At 44.5% G+C, this 14,087-nt stretch overlaps 1 protein-coding gene, 1 non-coding gene and 1 pseudogene across 2 annotated transcripts; 1 reads left to right on the top strand and 2 right to left on the bottom strand.

Moving 5' to 3' along the window:
- Positions 1–596: 596 nt before the first annotated feature.
- LOC117091128 lies at positions 597–703 on the top strand. Its single transcript, XR_004440250.1, has one exon. It is a non-coding gene; the product is annotated as a U6 spliceosomal RNA (small nuclear RNA).
- Positions 704–1,939: 1,236 nt separating this feature from the next.
- Positions 1,940–2,510, bottom strand: LOC117090054 (protein UXT-like). The gene has a single exon (XM_033221953.1). It carries the CDS (start codon positions 2,469–2,471, stop codon positions 1,998–2,000), a length of 474 nt encoding a protein of 157 aa, XP_033077844.1. The 5' UTR covers positions 2,472–2,510; the 3' UTR covers positions 1,940–1,997.
- A 4,835-nt stretch (positions 2,511–7,345) lies between these two features.
- LOC117090867 lies at positions 7,346–8,025 on the bottom strand (annotated as a pseudogene).
- Positions 8,026–14,087: the final 6,062 nt, after the last annotated feature.

Below are 14,087 nucleotides of genomic sequence, written 5' to 3' on the forward strand. Positions count from 1 at the left end.
AATTCCTGAAGAAGAAAAATCTAAAACTGCCTTGGCCTCCCAAAGTGCTGGGATTACAGGTGTGAGCCACCACATCTGGTCTAAGTTCTGTCACTTCTTCAGTGAATTATTCGACCAGAGGGTGGTTTTGAGAAAACCCCAAACTTGCAGCTGCTATCAGAAGTAAGGACAGTATTGTGGAGGACTGGGTTTGGCTAACTTGGGGGTAGAAGGCAACTTTCTCGACCTCATGGGAGCATATACAAAACAATCATCTCCAACTGTAAACATCTATATTTGAAAAGTAGAAAGATCTCAAATCAATTAACTAACCTTCTACCCTAAGACACTGGAAAAAGAGCAAACTAAACCTAAAGCAAGAAGAATGAAAGAAAAACATATATTAGAGTTTAAATTAATGAAACAGGCAACAGAAAAACACTAAAGAAAATCAACAAAATGAATAGTTGGTCCTTTGAAAAGATCGACAAGGCTAGACTGATTAAGACAAAAACAGAGAAAGGCTGGGTATGGTGGCTCACATCTGTAATCCCAGTCCTCTCTGAGGCTGAGGTGCGAAGATCACTTAAGGCCAGGAGTTTAAGACCAGCCTGGGTGTGCTCTCTTTGGCAGCACATATACTAAAATTGGAACAATACCGAGAAGATTAGCATGGCCCCTGCACAAGGATAATGTGTAAACTTTTGAAGTGTTCCATATTTTCTAAAATTTTAAAATTAAGAAAATATATATGTATATGTCTAAATTATAAAATTTAAAATATATATATACCTGTAAAAAAGTATATATATATATAAAAATTATAACATTAAAATATGTATATATATTTGGGAGGCCAAGGCAGGTGGATTACTTGGTGGAGTTTGAGACTAGCCTGGCCAAAATAGTGAAACATGGTCTCTATTAAAAATACAAAAAAAAGGCTGGGCACAGTGGCTCACGCCTGTAATCCTAGCACTTTGGGAGGCCGAGGCGGGTGGATCACGAGGTCAGGAGATCGAGACCATCCTGGCTAACATGGTGAAACCCTGTCTCTACTAAAAATACAAAAAATTAGCCAAGTGCAGTGGCGGGCGCCTGTAGTCCCAGCTACTTGGGAGGCTGAGGCAGGAGAATGGTGTGAACCCTGGAGGCAGAGCTTGCAGTGAGCCGAGATTGTGCCACTGCACTCCAGCCTGGGCGACAGAGCGAGACTCTGTCTCAAAAAAAAAACAAAACAAACAAACAAAAATTTAGCCGGATATGGTGACACATGCTTGCAATCCAGCTACTCTGGAGGCTGAGGTGGGAAGATCACTTGAATACACACACACACATACACACACACACACACATATATATATAGAGAGAGACTCCATCGCTCCAAAAAAATGAAAAAAAAAATTAGCCAGTTATGATGACATGTACCTGTAGTCCTAGCTACCTGGGAGGCTGAGGCAGGAGGATTGCTTGAGTCCAGGAGTTCAAGGTTACAGTGAGCTACAATCACACTACCGCACTCCAGCCTGAGTGACAGATTGAGATCCTGTCTCTCTAAAACAAGAACAGAAACAAAAAACGGAGAAGACTCAAATTATACTAAACTCAGGAATGAAAGAGGGAGCATTACTACTGAACTTTCAAAAATAAGGAAGGTTATAAGAGAATACTATAAATGACTATGCCAACAAATTAGGTACCTTAGATGAAATAGACAAATACCTAGAAAACCACAAACTACTGAAATTGATTCAAGGAGAAATATAAATTCTGAATAGACCTATAATAAACAGAGAAAGAGTAATTGGATTAGTAATCTAAAAGCATTTCACAAAGAAAAGTGAAGACTTTAATGGTGAATTCTACAAAACATTAAAAACTTACCACCAATTCTTCACAAACTCTTCCAAAAAACAAGAGAGAATTCTTCTAAACTCAACCTATGAGGGCAATATTAATCTTTTTTTTTTTTTCAAAGGCATTCAGGCTCTTTAATGTCTGAGGATGGGGGGAAGAAGTCAATGGTGAGGCTTCTCTGGGAAATTCTGCAGGCCTTGTAGTTCTCTAAGCCCCTCTAGCAACATGTGGATATGGGCTTTGATATTCATGGAGTCCTTGGTGAGGCTGTTGCTGAGCTCTGTGAGGAGAGAGCTCTTACGATCAATGAACTTGAGAGCTTCTGCCAGTGTCAACTCCAGGAAAAAACCATATCCCAGGGCCACGTAGATGCGTGAAGTATCTGGGACCACTGTGTCAACGAAGAAGTTACAGCCCAAATCCACCTGCATATATAACTCCGAGTGCTTAACTTCCTGGAGTCGCTCAATGACATTTCTCAGTTGAAGGTATTTGGCCAGCTGCTCATATACCTTGTCTCGATGGTCCAGCACCTTTCGCAAGTCACGCTGCAGCACGTCACTGATGAAGGTCTGGTAGCGCAGTACTTTCTCCCCCGTGGCCTCCACCGCCCGCCGCTTAGGGGGCGTCGCCATGATGGGCTCCTCAGGGCCGCCAGCAGTAAGAACCGGCAATATTAATCTTGATACCAAAATAAGGCAAAAACATCAGAAGAAAACTATATACCAATATGTCTTATGAATTTAGATGCAAAAATCCTGAACTAGCAAACCAAATTCAGCAACATATAAAAAGGGTTGGCCAGACACAGTGGCTTACACCTGTAATCCCAGCACTTTGGGAGGCCAAGGCAGGCGGATCATGAGATCAAGAGATCAAGACCATCCTGGCCAACATGGTGAAATCCTGTCTCGACTAAAAATACAAAAAAATTAGCTGGGTGTGGTGGTGCGTGCCTGTACTCCCAGCTACTAGGGAGGCTGAGGCAGGAGAATCACTTGAACCCAGGAGGCGGAGGTTGCAATGAGCTGAGATCATGCCACTACACTCCAGCCTGGCAACAGAGCAAGAGTCTGTCTCAAAAAAAAAAAAGAGTTACATACCATGACAAAATAGGATTTGTCTCAGAAATGCAAGGTTGGTTTGACATCTAAAATCAATTAATGTATTATGCCATATCAATAGAATAGAGGACAAAAAACACATTTCAATGTGGTCTGTTGATGACCTCAATACACACAGCCTGGCCGAGATGGTGAAATCCTGTCTCTACTAAAAATACAGAAAAAAAAAATTGGCTGGGCATGGTGATGAGCACCTGTAATCCCAGCTACTTGGGAGGCTGAGGCAGGAGAACCACTTGAACCTGGGAGGCAGAGGCTGCAGTGAGCTGAGATCGTGCCACTGCACTCCAGCATGAGTGACAGACTGAGAGTCCATCTCAAAAAAAAAAAAAAAAAAAAAAAGAAAAGAAAAGAAAAGAAAAAGCAAACTAGATATAGAAGGGGATTCTTCTCAACCTGATAAAGAGTAGCTATGAAAACGCTCTGCTAATGTCACACCTAATGGTGAAAGTCTAAATGTTTTCCCTCTGAGATCAGGAACAAGACAAGAATGTCTGCTCTCCCTGCTTCTATTCAACATGGTACTTCAGGTTCTGTCCATGGCAATTAGGTAAGAAAATAAAATTTATTTCATATACAGCTGGGCACGGGGGCTCACATCTGTAATCCCAGCACTTTGGGAGGCAGAAATGGGTGGATCACTTGAGCCCAGGAGTTTAAGACCAGCTTGGGCAGCATAGTGAGACTTTGTCTCTATTTTTTAATAAATAAATAAATAAATAACAGATCAACATACAAATCAGTTGTGTTTCTAGACATTAGAAATGAACGATCTAAAAATGAAATTAATAAAATAATTTTATTTACAAGGACATCAAAAAGAATAAAATACTTAGGAATCAATTTAACAAAACAAATGTAGAATGTATACTCTTTTTTGGTTCTGTTTTGTTTTGAGACGGAGTCTTGTTCTGTCGCCAGGCTAGAGTGCAGTGGCATGATCTTGGCTCACTGCAACCTCCAACTCCCTGGTTCAAGCTATTCTCCTGCCTCAGCCTCCCAAGTAGCTGGGATTACAGGCACGTGCCACCACGCCCAACTAATTTTTGTATTTTTAGTAGAGACAGGGTTTCACCATCTTGGCCAGGATGGTCTCGATCTTCTGACCTTGTAATCCGCCTGCCTCAGCCTCCCAAAGTGCTGGGATTACAGGCGTGAGCCACCGCACCCGGCCAAAATGTATACTCTGAAAGCTACAACACATTGTGGAAACAAATTAAGGATCTAAATAAACGGAAAGACATTTCATGTTAGTGGATCTACAGAATGAACACAATCTCTCTCACCACCCCAGCTGGCTTCTTTGCAGAAATTGACAAGATGATCCGAAATTCATTTGGAAATGCAAGAAACCCTTAATAGCCAAAACAATCTTGAAAAAAAAGAACAAACTTAGAGAACTCACACTTCCTGATTTCAAAAAGTACTATAAAACGACAGTAGTTTCAAGACAACTTTAAAAAAGACAAATAATCCAATTTAAAAATGGGCTAAGGATTTAAATAGACATTTCTCCAAAGAAGCTATACAAATGGCCAGTAAGCACATGACAAGATGCTCAACATCATTAGTTGTGAGGGAAATACAAATCAAAACCACAATGAGATATCACTTCACATGAAGATGGCTATAATAAAAAACAGATAATAACGAAGTGTTGGTGAGTATGTGGGAGGTTGGAACTCTCATACACTGCTGGCAGGATTATAAACCAGTGCAGCCACTTTGGAAAATGGTCTAGCAGTTCCTCAAATGATTAAATGTAGAATTATCATATGACCCAGTAATTCCACTTCCAGGTATATAGCCAAGAGAAATAAAAAACATTTGTTGAGGCAAAGAGTTATACACAAACATTCATAGCAGCTTTATTCAGAATAGCCAAAAAAGTGGAAAAAACTCAATTCCATTACTGGTGAATGGGTATATGAAATGTGGTATATCCATACAATGGAATAGAATTTGACAATAAGAAGGAACATCCAAGCACTTGTGAGTCGAAAAAAGAAATAGTCCGGGCGCGGTGGCTCAAGCCTGTAATCCCAGCACTTTGGGAGGCTGAGACGGGCGGATCACGAGGTCAGGAGATGGAGACCATCCTGGCTAATACGGTGAAACCCCGTTTTTACTACAAGAAAAAATACAAAAAACTAGCCGGGCGAGGTGGCGGGCGCCTGTAGTCCCAGCTACTCGGGAGGCTGAGGCAGGAGAATGGCGTGAACCCAGGAGGCGGAGCTTGCAGTGAGCTGACATCCGGCCACTGCACTCCAGCCTGGGTGACAGAGCAAGACTCCGTCTCAAAAAAAAAAAAAAAAAAAAAAAGAAAAGAAAAGAAAAAAGAAATAAAGTACCGGGTGCGGTCTTCATTTCTTTTTTTTTTTGAGACGGAGTCTTGCTCTGTCGCCCGGGCTGGAGTGCAGTGGCCGGATCTCGGCTCACTGCAAGCTCCGCCTCCCGGGTTCACGCCATTCTCCTGACTCAGCCTCCCGAGTAGCTGGGACTACAGGCGCCCACCACCTCACCAGGCTAGTTTTTTTTTTTTTTTTGTATTTGTTAGTAGAGACGGGGTTTCACCATGTTAGCCAGGATGGTCTCCATCACTTGACCTCGTGATCCGCCCATCTCGGCCTCCCAAAGTGCTGGGATTACAGGCTTGAGCCACCGTGCCCGGCCGCAGTCTTTATTTCTATAGGCACATACCTGTAGTCTCAACACTCTGGAAAGCAGAGGCAGCAAACTGCTTGGCTGGGGAGTCCGAGACGAATCTGGGCAACATAGTGAGACCTTTTTCTATTAAAAAAATATATACAAAAAAGTTAGCCAGACATGGTGGTGTCCACTTTTAGTTGCAACTACTTGGGAAGCTGAGGTGGGAGGATAGTTTGAGCCTGGGAGGTCAAGGTTGCAATGAGCCATGATCAGACCATTGCACTCCAACCTGGGCAACAGAGGGAGACCTTGTCTTGAAAAACAGAAAGATAAGTGAAGTATGGTATATGCTAAAACATGATTGAATCTTCAAAACAGGTTAAGAAGAAGGCCATCTCAGAGGACCACATAGGGTATGATTTCATTTATTGGTTGACTGTCATTTTTGAGACCGTGTCTCACTCTGTCACCAGGCTGGAGTACAGGGCCCAATGTTGACTCACTGTAGTCTCGACCTCCTGGACCCAGGTGATTCCCCCTTGCTCAGCCTCTAGAGTAGCTGGGACCACAGGCATGCACCACCATGCTCAGCTAATTTTGTTTTAAGAGATGGATTTTCATCATGTTGGCCAGGCTGATCTTGAACTCCTGAGCTCAAGCAATCTCTCTGTCTCGGCCTCCCAAAGTGCTGGAATTACACGCATGTGGTACCATGCGTGGCACTTTTTTTTTTTTCTGAGACAGAGTTTCACTCTTGTTGCCCAGGCTAGAGTGCAATTGCACAATCTCAGCTCACCAAAACCTCTGCCTCCTGGGTTCAAGCAATTCTCCTGCCTCAGCCTCCCGAGTAGTTGGGATTATAGGCATGTGCCACCATGCCCAGCTAATTTTGTAATTTTAGTAGAGATGGAGTTTTCTCCATGTTGGTCAGGCTGGTCTTGAACTCCCAATCTCAGGTGATCTGCCCACCTCAGGCTCCCAAAGTGTTGGGATTACAGGTGTGAGCCACCACGCCTTTTCTGTTGTTGTTGTCAGACAGAGACTCCTTTTATCGCCCAGGCTCGAGTGCAGTGGCACAATCTCAGCTCACCACAACCTCTGCCTCCCGGGTTCAAGCGATTCTCCTGCCTCAGCCTCTGGAGTAGCTGGGATCATTGGTGTGCACCACCATGCCCAGCTAATTTTTGTATTTTTAGTAGAGACAGGGTTTCGCCATGTTGGCCAGGCTGATCTTGAACTCCCCACCTCAACCTCCCAAAGTGGTGGGATTACACATGTGAGCCACAGTGCCCAACCTTGGCATATTCTTGAAAATTAATTAATTAATTTTGTTTTTGGAGACAAGGTCTCACTCTGTCACCCAGGCTGGAGTGCAGTGGCACTATCATAGCTCACTGCAGCCTCAAACTCCTGGTCTCAAGCAGTTCTCCTGCCTCAGCCTTCTAAATAGCTGGGACTACAGATGTGGCCGCCATACCTGGCTAATTTTTTTAATTTTTGGTAGAGATGAGTTCTTGCTATGTTGGCCAGGCTTTTGTATTTGTAAAGAAGTCATAAACAGCATTATTACCTTAGTATATCATACTGGTCTTGTTGCTGTCACTTCACATTTAACTGGCTTTCCATCTTTCCTCCCTTCTCCCATAGTCTGGCTACACAGTGCATCCTTGAACTGTTAGCCCACAGGAGCAACATGCTTATTCCATTCACATCCCTAACACCATGCATTCCCAAGGTCAAAGTTCTGGTCCACATCCCTTCCCTATTGCAAGCCCCATGCTTGCAAAAGAATGCAAGTAAAGCAGGCCTCCCAGGACAGCTAGCTCCAGTGAGATGATGATGGAAAGCAGAAGGTTGTTGGTTGTCACTTTTCTGGACCTTGAAGGGAGAATCTTTTGACTTTTGAACAAGTTTTCATTTGTGTTTCCCAGTGTACTCTTGGTACGCTCTCGCTGGTCCTATTGGTTCCCCAGCTCTTTTGACATTTCTGAGCCAATCTGGTCAGTCTCTTGGGTGGCCCGGCCCAGGCTTTCGGTGCCTTGGAGAAGCATTGCCCTTTGAGACTGTAGCCTATTCATATGCTCAATCTCTACAGCATATGTGCCATAGTTCATGACTCCTTGGTCCCCAAGCACGGCTGCAAAGATATACTTCTCACCTCCAGGTGGAGTTGGGCAAGGTCCTTCTGTTAGTCTTGAAGCTTCGACATCATGGGGTTATGGAAAGACAGGGGTACATAATATAATTCCTCCTCCATCTGTGCCAGCATTTTGTTTGCTTCCTGTTGCTTTTCATCAAAATCTCTGATCAACTTCTCCCGGGTCCCTGCCATACCCAGCAGCCACTAGTACACCCCTCGGAGGCACATCTCGTGCAGCTGCTCAAAATGTTCCGAGGAGGTGGCTGAGAGGGGCATGGCACAGGCAGTGCTTGAGCAGCGCCCATGAAGATTCTGGGCACTGGGCCTGCTCCTAGCTTGGCAGTCAGCAGCCCTGGCCTGTAGCCATCACCACCACTGATGCCTGATTTCATTGATGTGAAATATCCAGAATAGGCCACGCATGGTGGCTCATGCCTATAATCCCAGCACTTTAGGAGGCTGAGGTGGGCAAATCACTTGAGCACAGGAGTTCGAGACCAGCCTGGCAACATGGCAAAACCCATCTCTCCAAAAAAAAAAGAAAAAATTTTTAAGTACAAAAACTATCTAGGTGTGGTGGTGAGCACTTGTGGTCTCAGCTGCTCAGGAGACTGAGGTAGGAGGATCGCTTGTGTGAGGAGTTCAATGTTGCAGTGAGCTATGATGGCACCATTGCACCCAGAAACCACTGTCTGGGTGACAGAACGAGACCCTGTCTCAAAAAAACAGAAAAACAAAAAAGAAAAGAAATATCCAGAAAGTAAATCAGTGGTTGCCCAAGGCTGGGAGGTTTTTGGGACATGGAGAGTGACTACTAGTAGGTATGAGATTTTGGGGGCCAGTGATGAAAATGTACTAACTGTGGTGATGGTTGCACAAATGTGAATATGCTAACATTATTGACTTGCATACTTTAAGTGGATGAATTGCATGATATGTGAATTATATTTGAATAAAGCTGACCAAACCCTTTACCTAAATTTAAAAGGTACAATAAAGCACTATATTTTCAAGACTCCATACAGATTTGTCATGTGTTAGAGTGGGTCCCTCTGATGAGAAGGGAAATAACAGGAAGGCTTGGATACTGGAGCAAATATTAAAATATGAGAGGCCCCTTTGCAGACCCATGATCGACACTTGAGTGAATGTGAGGTGAAAACCCTCAACAGTGAGGACAGGCACCTCTTTGGCGAAGTGTGGCTGTGACAGGGAGCTGAGAAGTGGGACAGCAGCCTGATGCAGCTGTGGGTGAGGAGAGGGACAGTTAGACATGGGGAGAGTAGACTAGGAGCATAGCCGGCTGCTGTTGGGAGCAATCTAGTAGAAGGGAGAATGGAGAGGTTGTGCTGGAGCTGCTGATATGATTGAGCGAGACGGTAGCCGGAGAGGGAAGAGGGCAAATTCCTTCAGTCAACAGGAAGGAATTGGGGCAGAGGAGAGCTGCTGGGGAGTTCTGTGGGCTTGGAGAGTGATGAAGGGAGGAGAGAGAACGAATGAAATAATTTCTTTGGAGAATGGAAAGGAAATCCTGGCCAGGCGCGGGGGCTCATGCCTGTAATTCCAGCACTTTGGGAGGCTGAGGTGGGTGGATCACCTGAGGTCAAGAGTTCAAGACCAGCCTGGCCAACGCGGTGAAAACTTGTCGTTACTAAAAATACAAAAATTAGCCGGGTGTGGTGACATGCACCTGTAGTCCCAGCTACTCGGGAGGCTGAGGCATGAGAATCGCTTGAACCCAGATGGCGGAGGTTGCAGTGAGCCAAAATTGCACCACTGCACTCCAGTCTGGGAGACAGAGCAAGACTCTGTCAAAAAAAAAAAAAAAAAAAAAAAAAAGGAAATCCTGCATGCAGATAAAGATTAGGGTCACTGCACTTCACTGAAATGCTCATTTGAAGCCTGTGTTGTAGAACGGTGGAGTGTGTGTTATGGAAGAGGGGCTCTGCATGGTAGAGCACGAGAGGAGCGTGGATAGTAAGGTGTGGGGTGCTGCAGAGGTCACAGACATTGGCCAGCATAGATTCAGGAGGGGACCATAGGACAGCAGAGCGAGTGCTATAAGGGTCCCAGGACAGACAAGGTGATTTAGAGAAGAGAAAACACTGGGCGAAATCAAAGGGGTGAAGGGAAGGTGCCTGGAACAAGCAGTTGGGTGCAGTCTGGGGACACACAGGGGACAACACTCGCAGACTCTAGACAGGAAGAAAGGTGGCTCCCAGCAGGGCAGGAAAGTCCTGCTGGGCAGCAGCCTCACCACCTACTGCCACCCTAGGTACTTCCTGTCCCACAGCCTTCTTATCCCTAAGGATCCTGAAGGGAGGGCTGTGTGGGCACAAAGCTAATAATAAAAGGGCGTCCAAAGAGGAAGGGGTCCTGAGGCCATGCACAGATGGCGATTTCCGGTCTGACCCACCTTTACTCATCTTCAGGTGAGCTCAGTGGTGGTGTCCTGCCCGGAGTGCCTTCGGCTCCCTGCTGGTGCTTCCCGCTTAGACACAGCTGGGCTCGTCAGGGGTGTACCCATGAGCGTTTCGGTGGAGGAGGCCTGGATGGAGCTCAGTCGTGTACAAGTCTCAGTACTGTGAGCTAGTAGGAAGACTAAACATAAAACTAAGAGATAATTCCCTGACATTGGGTTAATTTCCTTACCATAAAAAGAAAGTATACTTTTGAGCTGGGCACAGTGACTCACACGTGTAATCCCAGAATTTTGGGAGGCTAAGGCAGGCAGATCACTTGAGTCCAGGAGTTCAAGATCAGCCTGGCCAACACAGTGAAATCCCATTTCTATTAAAAATAGAAAAAATTAGCCAGGTGCAGTGGAGCACACCTGTAATGCCAGCTACTTGGGAGGCCGAGGCAGGAGAATCTCTTGAGGGGAAATTGCAGTGAGGTGAGATCGCACTGCTATACTCCAGCCTGGATGACAGAGCAATATTTTGTCTCAAAAAAGAAAAAGAAAAGTAAGAAAGATAATTTTGGCCGGGCGCGGTGGCTCAAGCCTATAATCCCAGCATTTTGGGAGGGCAAGATGGGCGGATCACGAGGTCAGGAGATCGAGACCATCCTGGCTAACACGGTGAAACCCCGTCTCTACTAAAAAATACAAAAAACTAGCCGGGTGAGGTGGCGGGCGCCTGTAGTCCCAGCTACTCTGGAGGCTGAGGCAGGGGAATGGCGTAAACCCGGGAGGTGGAGCTTGCAGTGAGCTGAGATCCAGCCACTGCACTTCAGCCTGGGCGACAGAGCGAGACTCCGTCTCAAAAAAAAAAAAAGAAAGATAATTTTGAAGAAGAAAAAGGGAAAAGAGGAGGGGAAGAAAGAGGGCTTGGTTTGGTATGTGCTAAAGTGGTGGTCCCTAGATCAGCAGCAAGGGCTTGCCCTGGAAACTTGTTAGAAATGCACATTCTCAGGCTTGACCCCAAACTTAATGAATCAGAAACTCCATATTAACATACCCCGAAGGTAGTTCTAATGCACGCTGGAGTTTGAGAACTACAGTTCTAAGGCAATTTCCACTTTTTTCCACCCTCATCTCCAAACACTTAGCCATGTTGCTGCTGGAGCCAGGCTGCAGGGTGCCAAGTAAAGGCTTAACTTAGGGTTAGAAGGGGAAAGTCCTGGTGTGCAGACCTGGTGAGGAGCTTCCTCACTCTCACTGCATGGAGACCAGCTTTGAAGCACCCAGAGCAGAGAGATCAGAACCATGGGAACACTGGAAGAATGTGACTCAGAGAGCCTTGGCCCCGCAGGGGTGCGGTTCTGAGAGCTGGTTTCCCTGCCCACTAGAAAGCACAGTAGCCACTGAAAGAGGTATACGACAACTTAAACTATTAGGAGCACTTGAAGAGATTCAAGTAGTATGAAAAAAAAAAAAAAAAGGAAGAAGAAAAGAAAGAAAAAAAGGAAAAAGAAAGAAACAACTTTCTGGAACTAAAAAACATTATTTTCAACAAAAGAATTAGTATACATATTGAAAGAGAGAATAGTCACTGCTGAGATTCCAATTAGTGGCTTGGAAGAACAAGCGGAAATAATATTTCAAAGCATGGAGCAAATAATATGAAGAGATGGAAATAACAAGGAAAATATGATTCTTGGAGAATAGATCCAGTAGTCCTAAAATTCAACTATATTAGTTCCAAAAGGGGAAAAAGGAATAGATGGAGGAGAGGCAATAAAGAATAGAAGAAAATTGTGCTGACCTGAAGAAATATCTGAGCTTAAAGACTGAAAGGAAACAGGAAGATACAACAAGAAAAGACATACACACAGGCATGAAACTCTTCAAGTTAAGAAAAACATTTTCAAGTTTTTAGACAGAAAGAGCAAGTTATCTACAAAAGGAAACAAATCACATTGGTGTAGGACTTTTCATCCGCAACACTGGAAGCTCAAAGTGGGAAAACTGAGAGAAATAGATGACTACACAGGAATCTTTCTTTTTCTTTTTTTTTTTTTTTGAGATGGAGTCTCGCTCTGTTGCCCAGGTTGGAGTGCGGTGGTGCAATCTCGGCTCACTGCAACCTTCGCCTCCCTGCAACCTTCGCCTCCCAAATTCAAGTGATTCTCCTGCTTCAGCTTCCTGAGTAGCTGGGATTACAGGTGTGCACCACCACTCCCGGCTAATTTTTGTATTTTTAGTAGAGATGGGGTTTCACCATGTTGGTCAGGCTGGTCTCAAACTCCTGACTTTGTGATCCACCTGTCTCAGCCTCCCAAAGTACTGGGATTACAGGCGTGAGCCACCATGCCTGGCCAGGAATATTTTATTTATTTATTTTTTTTGAGACTGAGTCTTGTTCTGTCGCCCAGGCTGGAGTGCAGTGGTGCAATCTCGGCTCACTGCAACCTCCGCCTCCCAGGTTTAAGTTATTATCCTGCCTCAGCCTCCCGAGTAGCTGGGACTACAGGCACCTGCCATGATGCCTGGCTAATTTTTGTATTTTTAGTAGAGATGGGATTTCACCATGTTGGCCAGGTTGGTCTCGAACTCCTGACCTCAAGTGATCCACCCACCTTGACCTCCCAAAGTGCTGGGATTACAGGTGTGAGCCACTGCACCCAGCCTTACACAGGAATCTCATACCCAGCTGAGAAAACTTTCACCTGTCAGGGCAAAATAAATATTTTTGGAGATCCAAAGGATTCAGAGAGTGTATCAATCTCATACCTCACGTGAAAAAATGGTTTGGTAACAGAAGAGAGAAATCAAGACAGAGGAAGGTGAAGAGAAGAAAGAACAAGTAGTGAGCAACAAACTTAGAAAGAAAAATATTATACAGTTAAATGTTCATGGAGCTTGACATACATTTAATTATATCTACAACCAAAAGTACTATCCTATCTCAGAAAAACCTAGGAGTTGGAAGCAGAGTGAGAGAGGTAAGAAAAAGTATTCTAAATGTCCCTCTTATTGGTAGAAGTGCAGGACATGAAACATCTTAATGGAATACATATTTGGCATATTTGCAAGTAATCATAAAGAAATGTGTGTTTTATTATTATTGCTGGGAAGGGAAAGTAACTAACGAAAGAATGGAAAAATACAGAACATCCAAAATAACAATGGGGTAGGGGAAATGAAATGAACAGCAACATGAGCTAAAAAGTTAAATCATGGGATGAGTAAAGAACATACAATAAGATAACAGAAATGAAATAAAAATGTACCATTCATTCCACTTGTGGAATCATAATTTATTCGAAAGAAGGCATAAAAAGAGGGAGAAAAGAGGCTGGGTGCGGTGGCTCACACCTGTAATCCCAGCACTTTGGGAGGCTGAGGCGGGTGGATCTTGAGGTCAGGAGTTCGAGACCAGCCTGACCAACATGGTGAAACCCCGTCTCTACTAAAAATATAAAAATTAGCCGGGCGTGGTGGCGTGTAGTCCTGGCTACTCAGGAGTCTGAGGCAGGAGAATTGCTTGAACCCAGGAGGCAGAGGGTGCAGTGAGCCGAGATCACGCCATTTTACTCCAGCCTGGGTGACAGAGCGAGACTCCGTCTCAAAATAATAAACAAATAAACAAACAAATAAATAAATAAATAAATAAAAGTGACAAAATAGATCTATATTTATTGGCATAAAAAGATGTCTTACTCATACTGTTGAAATGTTAAAAAAAAAAAATACCCCATCTCTCTCTCTTAGGGACCCTGGTTTTTTTGGTCCTCAGCTCCCCTGACACTAATGTTCCCCCTTTTCTTACACAGATGTCTCCCCAGAACCACATCAGGCAGGGAATCAGTGTAGGGAGGGCAGTCCACACAGTCTGGTTTCTGAAACAGCTTTGAATAGAAGTATTTTGACCTCATGTCTCCTTCAGTCAGGA

The sequence above is a fragment of the Trachypithecus francoisi genome, unplaced genomic scaffold, assembly GCF_009764315.1.
Source record: "Trachypithecus francoisi isolate TF-2019V2 unplaced genomic scaffold, Tfra_2.0 Lachesis_group11, whole genome shotgun sequence".
Taxonomy (NCBI): Eukaryota; Metazoa; Chordata; class Mammalia; order Primates; family Cercopithecidae; genus Trachypithecus; species Trachypithecus francoisi.